Source organism: Anguilla anguilla, chromosome 1 (genome assembly GCF_013347855.1).
Source record: "Anguilla anguilla isolate fAngAng1 chromosome 1, fAngAng1.pri, whole genome shotgun sequence".
NCBI classification, from domain to species: Eukaryota; Metazoa; Chordata; class Actinopteri; order Anguilliformes; family Anguillidae; genus Anguilla; species Anguilla anguilla.
In genome coordinates this window covers 61,539,371-61,558,934 of record NC_049201.1, presented here as the reverse complement: position 1 = coordinate 61,558,934, position 19,564 = coordinate 61,539,371, and the positions used below count along the sequence as shown (strand labels likewise).

The 19,564-nt window shown below is 43.8% G+C and overlaps 1 protein-coding gene across 1 annotated transcript; it reads left to right on the top strand.

The window, feature by feature from the left end:
• Positions 1-6,731: 6,731 nt before the first annotated feature.
• On the top strand, positions 6,732-17,855 carry nradd (neurotrophin receptor associated death domain). The gene is made up of 6 exons (XM_035407125.1): positions 6,732-7,320; positions 14,648-14,780; positions 15,181-15,543; positions 16,554-16,731; positions 16,846-16,988; positions 17,213-17,855. Exons 1-6 carry the CDS (start codon positions 7,267-7,269, stop codon positions 17,524-17,526), a joined length of 1,185 nt encoding a protein of 394 aa, XP_035263016.1. The 5' UTR covers positions 6,732-7,266; the 3' UTR covers positions 17,527-17,855.
• Positions 17,856-19,564: the final 1,709 nt, after the last annotated feature.

The following is a 19,564-nucleotide window of genomic DNA, read 5'->3' as shown; positions in this document are numbered from 1 at the left end:
CCAACCTCTGAAGTGCTGCTGGACGAAAGGGAGGGGAGGGGCCAGGTGATTGTAAAGTCCCCACGATCAGGCGCTGTCTGAAGGTCCCCTGCTGAGAACCACAACAACCATCAAACGGCCCACCCCCGTCCCCCTTAGTACCCCCCACTCAACCTCAAACACCCTACAGGACAGACAGTGCCTTTTACGGCTGCTTTACTGCACTGCCATTTCACAGCCACATATGATAATATCACTCACTCCAGATACTGGATCTCTGAAGTGTTTGAAACACTTTAGAAACCTCTCAGGGGGCTTGCACTACATCACCGTAGTAACTTGAGTTTTAGAAGATATTTCAAACCTCCACCTGCGCAGCCCCAAATGGTCCTTCCACTCAGCTTGTATAAGAACAAAATTAACACTCCAAACAAAGAGATAGATTTTTTGAAAAAAAAAAAAAAAATTGGCAAAGACAGTTGTAATTACCATAATGTGGAATTCCCTCAGTCCAGGCTTTCTCACAATGTTACCTCCTCATCATCAGTTTGTCTTTTTCCACAAAACTAATGCAGAGTCAAAGAATTATTGAGGAAGTTAAAGCCTTTTTTTACTACACCATTCTATGTGCTGTTTCAAGAAGATATTCTACATTACATTGTGGAAGCTGAAGTGTACGTTGTGAAGCAACACGCACTTCACATGTCTAATTTGCTCTGGGATTCCCAGTCCCTTCAGGAGTTTTCTATACTTTTAATTCCAGATAGTCTATTACATTCTGCAGGACTGGAGCAGGACTAATGAATAGGTTGGTCCACTAGCTCCAAAAGGGCAAAGAGGGCTGAAGACATGCAGGATGCAGGCATCACTCATTATCCATTAATGAAGTGAACATCCATTTGAAAAACAAACTGAAGCAAATTTGAATGGCTTATACAAAGATGCTGGAGTATGCTGGTTTCCATCATATTGGGAATACATTCTAAATATATTGTCAGGACTGGCTGGAGGGTTTATGAATTCATGTCTTCAGGCTGTACCCTGGCTCCACCACCCTTAATCAGTACATTTCTGTAAACCAGCAATCATGGTTTGGATTCTATGATTATCTGTTTTGTGGCTTTGGATAATTTCTTATGTGAAAGATATTACCACACGGGTCAACATTTATCATGTTTCCACGTTTTAGCCGATCCTATCAGTGGTTCCATACGCAGTTTCCATAACCATAATCTGATAATCTGATAGGGGCAATATAGCATAGAGCTGTCACGCAGAGCCCCTGCAATGTGTCCAGTTTAAACTGTTTTCCCTCAGTTTTGGGAGCAATCTAATCCTCACCAAGACAGTTGTGTTTATAATTTGTCTGCACGTATTTTGTTGCAAAAGCTTTTCTGTTATTCAGAATGGATTATATAAATCTAAATATTTATTTTCATGTGGAGCAGTTTATTCCAACTGAAACATGGAATGTGGAGGGATAAGAATATATTCCAGATGTGAAGCCACGCCATTATCCTTGTGATCTGCACTCCATGTGTGAGCTGTTTGGTGCAAATGGAACGGAGTTCTGGAACTCAAAAATACAGAAAATATTCCCTAAATAACACCACACTTTCTTGCAATGATCTGTTTTGTAAAATTCAGGGAAGACATGCTACCTTCCAGTCATTTCACTGAGTCTGAATGACAACAGAATTAACCCTCTAGAGTAGATAGCACATGAGTTTATGGAGGCTTCTTTTCATATTTTCATCATTACTGCTAATCCCAATACTTTAATGTCTCAAGATATAAAATGTCGCTCATCTCTTATGTTTTCCTCATATTTCTTACTGGCACAGGGATGTCTGTCAGGTATTCACAGAGACTGGCAAAACTTTTCCCATAATTTCCTGTTCTCTTTCTCTTTCTCTTTGCCCTGGTAAATTCACCAGTCAGCTCCCAGTGACCCCTGCAGTTCTCAATAGAGGATTTATGTGACAATGAAAGCGAAGAGTGGCCTTGGGCTTCACCCTTTAGTGTGCCTCTGTCCAGAAGATCATATTTGTTGCTTAGCAGCCTGCTCCGCTGCAAGCCAACAGCAGTGCAGAGAATCTGTGGAGCAAAGATAAGGAGGTGGAGTCTGGTGAGAATAGGGGAGGGATACACAGCTGGTCTGCAGCTGTACAGGATGAGCATTATGGAGAGTCTGCACAGTCTGTGTGTGTGTGTGTGTGTGTGTGGGTGTGGGTGGGTGGAAAAAGAGAGAGAGGGCCATATGTTATCAATGTGCAGGGAAAAAACAAAAAAGCTAAAAGTAAAGGGAAGAGGCAGCAGGCATTTTAGAAGAGCCCCAATCTATACCCATAGGCTGTTTGGCTGGTCCTGGAGAACACTCACGGATGCTTCCCGCTCAACATCACCATGTGTCATCATCAGAGAGTGGGCACTTCAAAGCCTACCGCACTGTAACAGTCTCCCCATGCCAATGCAATCAAAGGATATGATAAATGTTAAATGACCTCACTGTCTGAAATCCTGTACCCCAGTTTGTCCCCAGGGCTGGTCCTGGGGACCCACTGTTCTGCTGGTTTTCATTCTGATTGACATCCTAATTAATACATTCTTGCCAAGCTGTTATTTTGATATCTCTTGACAGCTATCTGCTATAAATCATTTGTGAAATACATTTTTTTTTTAATTAAATCCATTAAGATTTATTTGTTTTCCAGTTAATTGTTTTGGTTTGTGAGAGCAATTAATGGAAAATGTTTGATCAATTCAGACAGCCAAAATAATTTTAAATTAAATAATATGAACCAGAATTGTACATATCCATTCATGTAAACTGAATGTAGGGCAGTTGTTCACTAGACCAAAGGTCTATGAGCCAGTAGGATACAAGCCCAGCTTCTTATGCACTAAGCCACACTGCACTGCTATGCCTCAATGCAATAATGTATAGCAATTATGGGAGTAATAGTTCACAGTGATGGAGTCACTGTTGCACAACGGTGCCTCTCGTAATGTTGGACTGTAAGGTACTGTTGGTTTTTCAGTGAAGGGTGGTGCACTGTATAGCACAGGTCTTGGATGGGGATCAGAACTATTACTGTAGATTATAGTTTTTAAAACAACTTTTTCTCCTCAGGTTTAAAAAAAAAAAAATTGCAACTCATTTACAATGCCCAAGTGTTCTAGGCCCTGTCCCACTGCAAAGCAACACACTGATGTCCTCCAATGCACATGCAGCTTGATGCCACTTCATTTCACTTTGCAGTCCGCCAGCTGCGCCGTGTGGCCATCGTCTGTCCAGCACAGCATCTGCTGGCAGAACACAGGCACCCGAATGAGAAGGTAACACGGTGCACAGTGTAAGTGCACAGCGAGGCAGGGATACTTCACCAGGGGAAAGCCTCCCTGTCCAGTTATGTGACATCACACATTTAGCACCGTCACAGTCAGGATTCGATGACGAGGTACATCACTGCATTAAGAACTGTTACTTTAGCTGGACACAGCACCCAGGAGGCGCCCAGGAGGCACCAGTATTTTAGAATGGGGAGACGTTGAGAGATAACAGCGGTTTTACAGGAGGGTGAGACCGTAAGATAGCCCTGCCACCCTCCTCCAACAGTAGATAGCACCCCTAAATTCCTCTGGGAGGAGGGAATAAAGCCAGGCGCAGGAAGGAGGGTGGAGCCACCAGGCCGCGATAATGACATGGTGAGCTGAACTGCTGGAGCAATGCTTGTGTAAAACAATCAACCAACAGACACCGCCATAAAGCGCAGTTCCTCCCCTTCCCTGACCTGCAGGCTCCCACAGCTACTGCACACACCGTGTTTACGGCAGCTCCCTGCCAACCTATAGAGTCTGCAGACTGGAAAGGCTCTATCTTGAAATGGTAATTTGGCCAGCTGAAAACACTGTAGGATGGCTGCCATATATAGCCGTAGGAGACCGTCTTATGCAGGGTGACTTATAAAACTTTCATCTTAACTTATTGTCCATTAACAAAAATGGTTGCTAATGAATAGAGTTCCATTTAAAAACTGTGCCCAAGGATGCAACAGTAGAGCACCACTTTGGCGTCACATCTGTCACATTAAGATTACAAGCCCTGTCCACTGTTCTGCACTGCACTATTATCCCACTACTGCCATACTGCAGTGGGTTGACCATTCCCTACCTTTGAAAGATTATCCTCATCTATAAATAAAGTACAATACCTGCAGTGGAAGCACATATTCCAATATTACCTTTCAATTATTAACATACTCAGTTCAATTTTTTTAAATGTAGATAACACCAGGCTGACTGAAAACTGAAATTGTGTGTAGATTTCATTTCTATTGATGATGTAATTTATTAGGATAGCCCCTCAGTCATATTTTGATATAGATAAATATAGATAATATGATTCTTCAATTCCAGGAGCTATGATCTTATTATAATTGAGATTAAATAGTATGAATGAACACCAAATGAATGGACACTTTTTGTACTTAAGTGAAGGTACATCAAAAAAATCAAAGCACTTGTGTTTTATCACCTAGTATACAAGGAGTTTGTTGCAGAAATTGATTTCTAATTCTGCCTCCCTTCTCATTTACTTGTATCTAAACAGAAGATTTGAATGGCTTGACACAGAAAGCTGCCACTTGAACGATTTCAAAGACATTCAGATCAGGAGTACTAGCACAATTACACAAACAGAAACTGTTACGGTAAATAGACTTAAAGCCACACAGAGAGCTGTGAAGCATTTATAATGCTCAACTCCTTCTCTGACAAACACACATGCACACACACACGCACACACACCAACTTCAATTGAGATATATATATATATATATATATATATATATATATATATATATATATACATATGAGCATCTGAAAAAATATCTTATGTTTTTGATATATATATATATATATATATATATATATATATGTGGGTTTTTTTTCTGTCGGCGTGGTGTGCCATGAGATTCTGTAAATTTGGAAAGTGTGCCGCGGAAGGAAAAAGGCTGAGAAACGCTGGTGTAGGCCACAGTATGCTGGTTAAGAGGGCAACGTGTGGTGCAATGCTTGGAGTCCTCAATTTGAAACCAGAGGGTGGTAGGATTGAATCCCAGCTGGGATACAGCTGTTGCTTCCATATGCAAGGCTTAGGTCAATTCTGCCATCTGTTTACTGTGTGTGGGATGCAAGACATGTATGATTAAAAATGGTAAGTATTGTGAAGAGCTCCACATAACAGCCTGCTTTGCATTACATTTAAATCTAATTGAACTACATGCACATATAGGAACAGTATAGAAACCCATTACATTATATAAACAATGTTGAACTAGTAATGCCATGCAGCTTGCTGGTAATTTGACCTGACAAGCCAGTGGTCAGTTTTCACATAAGTGCTAGTGAAGGTATGCACGCTTAGAACAGACATTGATGAGTTGCCAAACCTCATTTTCTAGAATGGCTTGTTTCTGTGAGAAACTAAGACAATGTAATGTTTCTAAGATAAACTATGACCTTTGCAGCTATTTGTCAAAAAGGTGCAAAGCTACACAAATGCAATTATTATGTTAATTATATTATTGTGCACATAGAAAATCCCCTGCACAGCTAAAACAAAAATGAAAATCTCTGTAACAAGTTGACAGCAGTGTACAATAGTGTGCTCCATATTAATTTCTTCCTGTGCCCTGATTTTCAGCAAAACACCGATACATTTTCAGCTAATACTGAATTTAAAAGAAGCAAATGTGATACTTACACATACACTTGTTGTTATATGTATACTGTGCAAAATATGCATACATACATAAACACATGCACACATTCAAATTTACATGTGTGTGCATGAAGGTATTTCTCTGAAAAAGAGGAATCTTTTGAAAGCTTATGTATTTGTTTTATTTGTTCATTAGGCACTATTCCACAGGGATTATAACAGAATACTGGCTGTGCAGTGCAGTCCTCTGTCACCCTCGGCCTCCATTCCACCGTGTCGCTCAGTCTGTCCTTCGGTGCCGTCTGCTTGTTTGTCTGTCCAGACTGGGGCTGTGCACCGGGCGTGTTTATCCCTCAGCCAGATGGTTTATGCCCTGTTCCCTCTATGGCCGGCAGCTGAGGACCATCTCTCGGCTCTCACCTCTTCTCTTCTCATTTCTCCTAAGTCTCTTTGAAACCTGTCAATACTGCGTGCACAAGGACAGACCCATTAACTTTTCTCATGTTTTATGTAGCATGTCACCGGATGATCGCTGATTTATTATTATATTATCTATATGCTACAACAATCACTAGCAGTAATCCTACTACTACTACTAATAATATTATTATTATGACTATTAATGTTACCACTACTGCTACTACTACTACTACTAATAATAATAATAATAGTAGTAGTAGTAGTGGGTTTTGCCTCTGGAAGCCCGTAGTCTTTAAATAAAATTTCCCAAGCAATATGTTACATTTCAATGAGCATTTTCACTGCTGAGCAGTAAAAGAAGGGTTGGGAAAGGAAGCTCAATCTGCATCAAAGCGCAAGTCTTTATTCACATGCACAGTTTCTTAAAGCCTACGAGACATTTTCCGGCGCCTTTATTCTTACTTTATTGCAGTGTATCCTGTCGCCGCTATATTGGAATATCACTTCAATGTGTTTATTATCCCCAAGGCACAGCCAATCAAAAAGCTCGTAAGGAGACACGTGGGGCTGATTATTTGGGGAGAAGGAGGCTTAGATGACTTTGAAGAGGCATTCATTAGTTCCCAACCATCACTGCTGCGCTCTCGGAATTTGTATGAATGGAGCTATAGGTTGAAGAGTAGCCCACCGTTGCTCAGAACTGTGGACCAGTAATGCTTTGGGTTTAAGATTCAACCTCTACCGTTTTGATTTAAAGTCAAGGAAGGTATTTTTCTTCCTGAACTTGTATCTGTCTACAAAAAAATAACTTTCCTCAACCACCAGATAAACTGCGTCGCTGAGAAGTGACCCCCAGTCGCTGGAACACTGAGATGAACTCGCTTTAATTTCGACAAATAGGCTACATAAACAACTGTGGATATTTGTGCGCAATTTTTAAAATTGCGTTTAACTCTTTTGCTTTAACTAGTACGCTTGTTCCAGACTGCGAAAACTACTCTAAAGAACAGCGGGGCGCGTCATTGTGCGGTGTCCAGAGCCAAAACTTAAGCCTACTCATAGAAACTGAGGGGTTGGATTCCGAGTTGATCCTTCTCTTCTCCAAAGGGGTTCTGTTGTACCCAGGAAATTTTACGTCCGAGATGCATTGGAAGAATATTGCGCTGCGAGTTTGGACTCTCATCTTACTCGTAAAGGTAAGTTATCGCTGCCGTGTGCGCCGTGATACTGATATATTGAGCCACTATCTGGCAACGATTGGTGTGTTTGTGCGCTGTATGCCCTCGTACGTTAATTAGTAGTTTCATCTTCTAAAAATTGAAAAGGTCACATTTTCGGCCCTACAGAACAGAAAATTCGAGTTGTGACCAATCAACTGGTATTTTTTAAAAGTTTTATTATTTTTAACAAGTTAAGATCCAAGCACAACGATAAACTAAAAAAGTTATATTCACCACCTTGTGGTGTTCACTGTTCTGCAGTTTAATTTCACAAAAGTCGCATTTTAAAAGCAAGAATAATTAAAATGAGATTAAATTAAAATTACATAATAATGTAATTATGAAAGAGCGGTTATTTTGGTAATAAAGCATGCACTCTGAGTTATTTGTCCCATAATAGAAACAATTACAAATAAAACCGGATCATTTTGTAGTGATGTTCGTTAACTCTTTTAATTATCATTAACGCCTATTCAACGTTTTTAACACTTTTGTCAGAACTGTATAGCTACATCATTCTAATAAGAATTTTGCCACTCCATACATGCACATTTTGCCCTCGCTTGAGTTGTCCATAACATCCCGTGTCCGAGGAAGTGATACACACAAGTGCCCACTTGGCACTTGTAAAGCGCCCAGCAACCGCAGTCATGTGGGGCTGTTTAATCGATTCCTGTATTTGTACGTGGGTTGGGATTAATAACAGACGCTTTCGCCCTGTATAATGAAACATTTTGCAGACAGAATGTTGTGTGTGCGTAAATAGCTTTCGTTGATATTTATCCCTACCATATTTCTGAACTAACATAGTTGCAAACTGGTGCTCGGCTTTACGCCAAATCGCCAATATCGTGCAGATAGACCTTACATTTCTCCCATAGTTTACGGAACCCTGGAATGAGTTTACTCCCAGCACCACGGATTACACTGCCAGTTTAGAGTACGGGAACATAGGGTCATGTCAACGGAGTTGTGCAAAGTTTGTGTATTATGTAGCTGACAAGTGGGAACAATATTGTCGAAGTATGAATAGCTATATACCACGCCTGTCGAAAGTTTAGAAATGTATTAATGTATGGTGGCGGAAACAATGAAACGGGCACTCGTGGGCATGCAGTATAATAAAAGTAAATTCAGGCGCAGGCCCAGACAGACTTTGAGATAGTCTGAAATCCTGTCTTGTCACGCTCCTCTATACCAGCTCTGTTATTTAAAAGCAGTGCGCATTGTGTTACACTAAAGCAAGCCAAGATATTTACTGAACCTAAGCAAGATGAAAAAACCCGTCCAGAGGCTTTTTTCCCAAAACGAAATCCATTAAGAGCACCATTGGCACAACGTGATAGTGAGGAGAAGCACATTATGCTCAAATCATATGTTATGAAATCGTTTCTTGTGGGTTTCCAGTGGTATCTGTTAATTCAAAGACCATGTCATACAGGTTTGTAATATATTGGAGATAGCTGGTGTGTGTTCCTTGAGTATGCATTATCAAGCCAGTTATGCAATCTAAAGAGAAAGTTACCCTTTTATATGACACTTTCATTCCAGAGTGGTTGGTGGAACCAATGTTCCAATGTTACATATCTCGGTTCACTTGCTGTTCATTTGTGGCTGGGAATGATATGCTTTACCATCTATGCAGCTAACAAATCATTTAAATTAGTTTGCTATTACTGTTCACTCTTTATTTCTTTTTTCACCTCGTTTTACCTTTTGACTTGATCTCTGCTCTCAGTTTTTACTTGTCCCCTCAACCAGCTCTTGGTAGAAATGCGGCAGCATTTATAGTATTCTGGGTTCGGCGTATCCAGACCATTGCAATTATCATCAATTTCTTTTTGGTCTCGGGAGGAAAGAGGGGTTAGCCGTTAAAAACAGAGTCATTTGAATTTCCACGTCACTGCAGAGCTGGTTCAGCAGGGGAGCTACAGGGATTGGTTTCCTCCTGAACTTCTGACCTGCAAAGCACCTACTTTGGGGTAGATCTGATGAAGCAACATAGACTCCTGTCTTTTTTATCTATTTTTTTATGCTTCCTCTGCGGGCCTGTTACAGATAAAAACTAAATATTCTGTGGTTGAGAATGAGCCATGTCATAGATGGACAAATCGCCAAACACCATTTGGTCATTAATAATTGGTCTGTCCTCATTTGCATGATGATTGTCACAAAAATAAAAAATAAATCCCACCATTAACAGGAATAAATGAATGGCCTGTTGTTTACTATGCATAGCTACTGGTAATTGAAGTGATTATGGAAGACGGTCAGCTGTCCCTCTAGCTGCTCATAACCTCTGGCCCCGCCCCCTGAGTGTGATGTAGGTGTCACTGCCACCTGGGTGTGAAGTGCAGGGGTCAGTGTCAGTGCTGAGGGAGGCCTCACGCCCCTGGGGCCTCAGCCCTTTCATGTGCTCGGCACACAGGCCTGATTTACCGCCGAGGAGCCCAAACCTCTGTCTGCCCTGGTCAGGGCGATTCATCATATCAGATGCGATTCTGCGGCTGTGGCCAGTAATGAGGGCTGTGAAACTGAGCGCTCAGCAGAGGCCGTGAGTGACCGTGACAGCCGCGGACCTCGGGTTCCGAGCCCTCCTGCGTCCCCTTCAGCCCCCTGCTCCATGGTGGTCTCTCACCGGGGAACCGTTTTCCCTGGCAGCTTCTTAACTAAGTGGAGAACAACTGTAGCCCCTAGTCCTCTCCTGTCTTTTGAAGAGACAGATTAGATCTCTGTTATGTGTTTCAGGGTTCAGGGGGAGGCGTGGGCTGTGTGTGTGTGTGTGTGTGTCTCTGTGGGTCTCTGTGTGTATTCACACTCATTTTTGGCTATAGGATCTTATAATCATGTAATCAGCCTACATCTGCTGCTGGTTTACAGACCAAGGCTCACTGCCCCAGAGCCAAAGAGACCAATCACCGAAAGGCATACCATAACAAAACCATGAGGGTCTCTGCCCTTCAAAGGGTGCTTTTCGCCAGGTTGTCAGTGAATAACAAAGCAATGATATTTATGCGCCAGTACATGCAATTCACACGAAGCTTTCTGCATGAACGTTATCCCAGGATGTAAGCAATAACTTTTATGTTTTTATTTGACAGCATTTTGAATGTAATTAATTGAAGCTATTGGAGAGGAATTCAAATGAATTTAAACCTCCAGTTTAATTAATATTTAAGGCTTCTGTTGTGATTGGAAGATATTTCCACCAAAATAATTTTATTGTATTCAGAACTTTGTTCAAAGCTTCAAAGTTGACTAAGATTCTCAGTTTGCAAACATTGTGGTAACATTCATGATATAGACCATAGTTGAAAAAAGCGGCAAATTAAAATCGGATGGCTGTCCTATATCTGTTGTGCATATTTCTGTCAAAGATGTGGGCTGTGTCTGGTCACTCCACTGGCATATTAAAATGACAAAAAAATCTAATTACAGTGGCATGCCCTACATCCTGCCTTTTATGTTATAGCAGTAGGAGGCCAGGAGCCCTTGACTCAAAATAATAGTTTTGTGGAGTATAAAGCTGAAATTTCAGTTAGAACTGAGCCTTAGATTGACCAGGAGGAGATGGTCCAGGCACAATAGGCATTAATGAAACTAGCTTTGCCTATGCATAATACTTTCTTTTATTCAGCAAATTATTCCGTTGAGCCATTCAGAGCCTATACACAGGCTGATACATGTTCTGCAAAGTGTGCATTGCATTTCAGTGCTGTGTTTTAAAACCTGTGATGTTCTGGGTTGTACACTTTTATAATCAAAATCAACAGTAGTCTAGGCTCCTTTACTGGTTCTGGTGCTGGTGCCTCTCTAACCTCTTAATGATAGAAGTGTAGAACACATTTCAAAAGCTTGGTTTGCTCATAACCCCAACCAATGAGAGGGCTAGAAACAGACAGTCTCACAGTGTGAGAAGTGTTCTTGCAGCAAATTCCTGTCGTCATTCACGTGCACATAGGGCTGTAGGGAAGAGTGATGAGTGCAGTTGGCAGTGGTGATGCCTCCCTGGCTCAGAACAGCCATTGCCATCCTCCTGCTTTGTACATGATGAAAAAGCACCAGACAGACTTTCAAATAACACCAGCACCAAATATTTATATTAAGGGGGTGGAAAGCGGGTAGAGCCGGACCAGACTGGCTGTGGGCTCCCACTTGTCATTTCAGATTTGCCGACTCAGGCCTCTGACTGACTTGCTTTTATAGCGGGATGTTTTGGGTCAAATGAACCTTTTTGAATCTATATTTCTCATTATGGTTTTGTGGACATTCAGAACCACATCAGATCCGGGTGAAATTACTGTGGCCTGGTTCAGAGTTCAGACCAAGGTTGAAAGGGTGCTGTGTTGGGTAATGAAGGCATTGATTGCATGCTAGGTTTCATACCCAGTACGAAAGAGGATTTCCAGTGCCGAATAGTGAAAGGGTATGACATCACTAAAATCATTTTCATCATGCTTTGTGGCATCAAAGTAAATACTCCTCTCTTGATCCCTGTGAGATTATGCAAGTGTTTTAAACAAAAAATTGCTGGGGTGAATACAGTGATACAGTGTTACTGAAGACATGTAGCCAGTTAATACTCTAAACAAAAGCATACGTATACCAGAAAAGAGTCAGGGCAAGTGTACTTAGTTACAACTCTCTGCAACCTCACAGTTCTAAGTTTATCTGGTTCATTAGAGAGTGGGTTTGAAATACATTCAACAGCTCAGAATGCAGATATAATTCCCAAACCATAAAGTGTTGTCAAATAAACCACAGATCAATTCCTTCATTGAATATAGTTGTTGGTTGTACAGCTGGTTGCACATTACAAGTTTGAACGATTTTATAGATTTAATCACAGCATCTTTTAAGTCTTTTATCAGGAAAAAGGCTCTGACCTGGACCGTGTGAAATTGAACAGGGGGTGGGGAGCGGAGGCATTTACTGGGTCAGCTGGGATTCTGCTAAAACTCTTCAGTCTTGGTTTACTCTTCACCTCCATATTTTACTGTCACCATTTTGACCAATCTTCTCCAATTTGAGGAAAAGTGATTATCTGAGCCTAATGTACCTATAAAACTGAACACAAATATGTGTGTCAGTCTACTTGTATCTGCTTGTATCTACACAGTCATTGTGTGTGCCTGTTTGTCTGCGTTAGATGAAAGTAGTTGTTCTGCAGGTTTACACACGCTGCTCCTGAAGTTTGGCAGGAGACAGAGATAGAGATAGAGAGAGAGTCAGACAGACAGAGACAGAGAGAGAGGGAGGGAGAGAGAAAGGGAGAGAGAGAGTCTCGCTGTTACTTTCCTCTTTTATGGGGGATTGTTGTTAAACATCTGTTTGCTCTTGTCAGGTCTGCCCCAGGGGTAGTGGGGAAGTCTTTATAAATATGTGCATGTTTAAGATGCCGCTGTGAAGGCGGGAGGACGTGGTGGAGAGGAGGGGGGTGTAGCTGCGCTGACCTCCACAGGCACACACCTGCAGGGTTTAGGGCACATCAAAGCCTCCCCTCACCCAAACAGACGCTCACATGCTGAGCCATGCCAGCTAACTGACACCCCTGCCTCAGGCAGAACAGTCACAGTCCCTCCTCTGCCCCAGAGACCCACACACACAGGCAGACGCTCGCAGACTCACACACTCACACACACACACACACACACACACAGGCAGACGCTCGCAGACTCACACACACACACACACACACACAGGCAGACGCTCGCAGACTCACACACACACACATACACAGAGCCACACACAGGCAGACACACACACACACACACACAGGCAGACGCTCGCAGACTCACACACACACACACACACACACAGGCAAATGCTCGCAGACTCACACACACACACACACACACAGGCAGACGCTCGCACACACACACACACACAGACACACACACATACACAGAGCCACACACAGGCAGACACACACACACAGGCAGACGCACACAGACATGCACACACACACACACACACACACACGGACGCACACGCGCGTATACACACATGCACACATGCATACACGCAGACGTGTGCGCACATATACACACACTCATGCACACGCAAACACACACAGATGAGACTTACTAGGGTGAGAGGAAGTCCTTTCAAAGCTTTGTAAAAGAAAAAAAACTGCATTCCTTATTTATTTAAATGCGTCTTATTTATTTTGACTCGTTTTTACTCTTTTTAGTCTTCAAAGGAGTCTAATAAAAGCCATTTGGCTGTAGACATACACACACTCTCTCTGAATACTGATGCATAGTGACTCCATACAGGCACAGAACTGTCCATGTACCCTGCACATACACATAGACGAGCGAAAAAAAGCAATAACTTAGTCATTTTAATTAATTAGACACATCCAGTAAACTAGATTGTCTAGAGGTGCTTGGATTCATTTAATTACACAAATACGGTATTAAAAATATTTTACAAATAATACGGGAAAAAGATAAAAATGTAGGATCTTAAACATTAAGTTACCTCTGCTATATAGTCACCATGTGAAGTGGCTTAGAGTTGTAATTTGAAATAAATATACAGACATTTTATTGAAACCATATGCTTAATGTAAAGTTGAGTACTTGGTATTTTTATTCCTTTTTCTGCTAGTTTTTAGTGTAATAGGCTGTTTATCTCTGCCTAAAACAATTTCTAGAAGCTGTAGTATTAGCTAAAACAGTATTAGGTAACTACCGACACCATGCAATGTTTGGACAATAAAAAATAGCTTGTCTTTGCTTCTCTGTTGTCGTACAGAATACAGAATAAAATGTTTGCCTAATAACTATTTCCAACACTACCTACAAAGCAGAGCATAATTAAACACAGTCGCCTAAGCATAAACACTGGCTGTGAATAACAGAATAAAAAGCTTTTGCCATTGTTGTCTGAAGTAGCTTGTAATTTTGTAGATTATGCAATGTCCAGAGTTCATTTGCTGAGTGGAAAAGGGTTGTACTGTAGAAAAACTAGAAAAAGGCCTGTAGTGTGCTGTTGTAGTTGTAAATCTGTGAAAGATATTTTTGCTACACAGAGAGATAGATAGGATAGAGATAGAGATAGATACATTGCTAATACAGAGATATACATCCCTGAAACAGAGATAGTGGCAAAGGTGATAAAATAGCTGCAGAAACTCAGAAATAGGTACATTATAATGACATAACTTTGTTATTGTTTGAGTCATGTTATTCCGTCTGTAACCTCACACACAGGTGTGCATGCTGGAATGTACTGGCAGCTTCACCTTTGTATCAGACAGGAAATGTCTGACCGCGCGTGTGTGTGCGTTTGGCAGGTCACGCTGGGGGATACCTGTGCCAGTGGCCGCTTCACAGATTCGGGGGATTGCTGTAAGCTGTGCCCAGCAGGGCATGGCGTGGCAGTGGGATGCGGGCATGAAAACACACAGTGCCAAGCTTGCCAGAAGGGTGAGTACCCAGGGGGCACAAAAGTGGTGGGCTGTGATCTACCGATCTATAAATTAGACTCGAAACACATGACAATATATAAGTGAATCCTAATTATACAGCTTCTATGTTTTAGAAACTATTTCTGTTCATTTGTTTCGTGTTAGATTTGAAGATCATTATGTATTATGCAAATGCTAGATGCCGGCACCTCTGTGCTGTTGTCATGTACGCGGGTGCCTGTTACAGCTGTAGGAGGGCGCAGTCAAAGCCCATACAGAGAGAAATGACTAAATCTCTGGTGTGTTGGTGGTAAAGCACCCCCAGTATGACAGAGCAGCCCACAAGGAGCAGAGTCCCCGCAGAGTCAGCTGCTCGTCCGTGACCCCTGACCCCTGACCCCTGTTTCTCCGTGTTTCAGGACTGACCTTTTCTGCCTCCGAAGGCCTCTCCCCGTGCCGGCCCTGCGCCCGCTGTCCCTTCGGCATCCCCGAAACGGCGGCCTGCGGCGCGTCCCAGGACACGCGGTGCGACTGCGAGGAGGGCTTCTACCTGTGGCGCGAGGAGAACAGCACGGCCTGCGCCCCCTGCTCCCTCTGCGGGCCGGGCCAGGGCGTGGCGCGGGCCTGCGGTCCCCACGGCGACACCGCCTGCCAGCCCTGCGGCCCGGGCACCTTCACCGAGGAGCGGCGCTCCGCCAAGCCCTGCCAGCGCTGCTCCGCCTGCCAGGAGAACGAGGTGGAGATCCGGCCCTGCCAGCCCAACTCCAACACGCTCTGCATGGGTAAGCAGGAGGGCACGGGCGCGCGCGCCAGCCTCAGCCGGACTTCGGCCCGTTCTGTATGTAAACTCGGACTCCCGGCTAGCCGGGTTCACGTGCCCGTCTGAAGGGAGGGGTTCGCCTGGGAAGCCGTGTTCCAAAGGTCAGCGCTCTCTCCCGGGGAGTCTGTTAATCTGCACATGTGGGGGGGTGGGGGTTGTGACCTCTGACCCCCAAATAGGTATACTCCGCCCCTGCAAGCTTTTGATCTCAGAATAACCAGCCTGTAGCAGGCGTAGCTGGGGGCAGGATCCATTTCAGAGCCGCGGGGAGTCTGTGGCTTTGCCTGTTCGTTCCCAAGCTATGGCCCACATGCTCCTGTCGCTGAGCGTGCTTGACTTCCTTCTATGGCTTGGATGTCTGTGTGCGTTTCCTAGCTGTAATCTTGTGGTGTTGCTGGTGTGTGTCAAATAGGAAGTGATAAAGTTACTTCTTGTACTTTTTTCTTTGGCCCAGTCTCTCTGTTTTAAACCAGAGCCTGTTCAGACACTTAATAAAGGCATTTTTAAGCTACGCCTTCCATCATATTGAAAACATTAAAATCACACAATTCACTAGTTCTTTCATGCTTAAAGTTTCTTAGGATTTCTTAGAATGCTCAGAAAAAAAAGGATGTGTTTATGTGTGTGTGTGCGCGATTTTGTGTTTTTCCTTAGTGTTACAGTCTTTTTGGTATGTAAACAAGGAGCTTAAAATAAGCGTTTGAAATGCCCCCCCCCCTTCCAGAATATTCTTGTTGTAATACTGGATGTATCATAAGGCTCACCAGTCAGGCTTCTTGTGCAAAATAAAACATGCCAGGTTCTCCCCACACGTCATTATTCCTGCTGTAGGTTTATATGGATTTGAAACCCCCCAGTCAGCCAGCGTGACTCACAGTGCAGAGACAGTACGATGCTTTAGTATCTTAAAACACACACATCCCTGTGGTATGAAGGGTACTCACCTTCCGCCTCCCCGTCCTGTCCATACAGAGAGGAAGCTGCACATACTGTCCCGCCCTGCTGAATCTGACGGCGAAGAGGCTAGCCCTACCCCCCGAGGCCCAAAATTCACCCCCCCGGAGGAAGGAGGGAACAGCATCATCCCGGTCTACGTGTCCTTGCTAGCTGCCGTGGTGCTGGGGCTTCTGTTCTACGTCGCCTACAAGTGGTGAGTGTGTGCAACTGTTTTTTCCCCACTGTGGCTCAGGCGGTGGATCAAACGCATACGAACTGGGAGAAGTTGCTGCCTCTCCCTAATATTTGCCGCGCTCTGTCCCCCCAGCTGGACGTCCTGTAAGCAGAAGCAGGCTTTGGGAAAGGCGCGGGCGGGAGAACTGGGCGTGGCCTCTGAGGGAGAGAAACTGCACAGCGACAGCGGGGTGTTCCTGGACTCTCACAGCCTCGGGGACGGCCAGCCCAGCAAAGGTAGCTCCATCTGTCTGCTATCAGATCCCAGAGCCCTTTTAAACTGATGACACACTTTTTCCTACATAGCCTGTAATGTACGTCACCATGTGCCTGCAAGCTCCGTCAGCACATGGCAACAGTGACATCAAGGATACTGATGAATGACTGCACAGTCAGAATGTCCAGTTACTGTATAGATCATGCAGACATGGAGGATTAACCCATGCAGTCTCCCCCTGCAGGTAGCAAGCGGGACAGCAAGCTGGACGGCCGGCTCTACCTGAACGTGCCCCCGCACAGGCAGCAGGAGGTGGAGAGTCTGCTGAAGGAGGGAGAGGGGCGGGGCTGGAGGCAGCTGGCCGCCCAGCTCGGGTACGAGCAGGAGCGGGCGGACGTGTTCGGGCGAGGCGAGGACCCCGTTCACACCCTGCTGTCCCACTGGGCGGGGCAGGAAGGGTCCACACTGGGCGTGCTCTGCTCCGCCCTGACCAGAATCGAGCGGGTGGACGTGGTCAGCGTGCTCATGGCTCCCGCCCAGGGCAGCTCTGTGGTCTGAGCCCCAGAAACCCCCCCACTGCCCCGCCCCCCAGATTGACAGACTAAGGGCTGGGCCTATGAGCCTGGCCACAGCTGTGGGGGAGGGGCGCCGGACTGCGCCACTCGAACTTCTGAAAGCAGGAACTATGCCAGCTATTAAAAAGGAGCCGTTGACCATCGGTCCAGTCACTCCAGCATCACCAGTCTTCAGAAGGCAATGTAAGAACTCGGGGCATTCCATTCAATCGGAGGCCCCGATTGGTTGGAGGGATCCCCTTCGTCTGAGAGACACATCAGCAAATACATCCTTCCTTCAAAGCTATTCCTTCATCTACTCAAGCCCATTGATCCTTCACAAACAGGTCCTGGACCCAAAAGCAATAATGATCCAATGGTCATTCCAAGTCTTCAGCATTGGTCTGTGCAGACTCGTCTCCTGTTCCTGGTGAAGTCACACGAGGCTGATCTGTGAGCTTCCACGTTCTCAATCGCACGGTCTCCTGAGCTGGCCTGCTGATATATGTTGCTCTTTACAATCACATTAATTATAGCCAGATTATTAAAAATGCTGTCTTTACTTGTCCCCTTACCTACCTGCGGTCCTTGACAGTGCAGACATGGTCTGATTGGTGCTCTTTCATGCAGAACGGCTCAGGTTTAGAGACACCACTTTGTCCCTTTTTTGTCGATAAGAACGTCCCTTTGTTTCCAACAGCCAGGTTTATAGCCTGTAGCCTGCCGCTAGACTTGGCCCTCCTCGTGACGCTGCCTGTTTTGCAGTGCCTGAATCATGTCAGTTATTCATTTAAAGGTAACTCATTATAAGCAATTGCATGTCTGTTCATGGAGTTGTGCTCATGGCTGTAGACATATTTATTCATCATACTGTTCTCAGCACAATGCTAAACATTTTTTTAATGTTTACCAGTACAGAGTGATTTGCCAACTGGTAGCTACTCGCTTTTTACTCGGTATGGGAAAACAAATAACGGACAAAATTGTTTCTTACAGTTAACACCATTATAAAGGTTCATGTGTAAAATTTGCCAGATATTGTAAATTACATGTTAAACATTCTAGATTGACTTGAGATGCTACTTGAGAATCACAAAATGTAATTTGTCCTGTTGCCAGCTGAAAGATTAATCGTTTCCTGACATTTTTCAAAATATTTCAACAACAAAAGGCTGTACGCTAACATTATAGAACAAGGTTCAGTGTATTGTTTAGCAGCTAACATTAAGCATCCTCATGTGATTAATCTTTCTGTTATGGACTGACACCAAGCTATATACATTGCATGCAGTGGCTCCACGCTGCTTGTTCAGCTTCTGCACTTTTGCTCAACAGCTGAAAGTTCTACCTTAAAATCACTTCCCTTAAAATTATTGGACTGCACCAAACTCATTATTGGTCCCCATGCAATTAATGACTTCTTAATTACAGTCTGTCATGTGAGTATAGCCATTTGGTCAAATAGAGCAGCTATTGAGATACAAAAAGAATTTCAGCAGAATTAGTCTAAAATCCAGTTGCTCAAAACACCCATGTCCACAGCCATGTCTATAAGATACCTTATCTATCACTATATCATTTTAGTCCTTGTTTCTAAATGTCTTTGTATGTTAATAGGTCTTTTGAAATATTTTATTTCGTGTAATAAATGAATTTTGAAGAATGTGTATGTGTGAATGCTTACAAGTTTAAAGTCATCATTACTACTCACTGAGCTAGCTGCGTGCTCAGACAAGTTTACTGGATCGGATCCTACCCAAACCTTCTTTGGGCTGGTTATGTGAAAGCATCCAAAAGTACTGAACTATGTGATTGAAAAGGGATACGGGTCAAAAGTGTCTGAATGAAGCCATACGGTAAGGGAAGAGCCCATCGCCATCACGAGTCACACCAAACAGCCAAAGGCCAGTGAGCCATGTGGAGGCAGTTCTCTGGGAAAGCCTTAGCCTGTGATTGTCCTCTCCTGGGCTTGTCCTGGCCTCATTGTATCTGGACGACAGAAAACGTGGCATTACAGTAAACATTTCTCAAGGGAAGGCAAT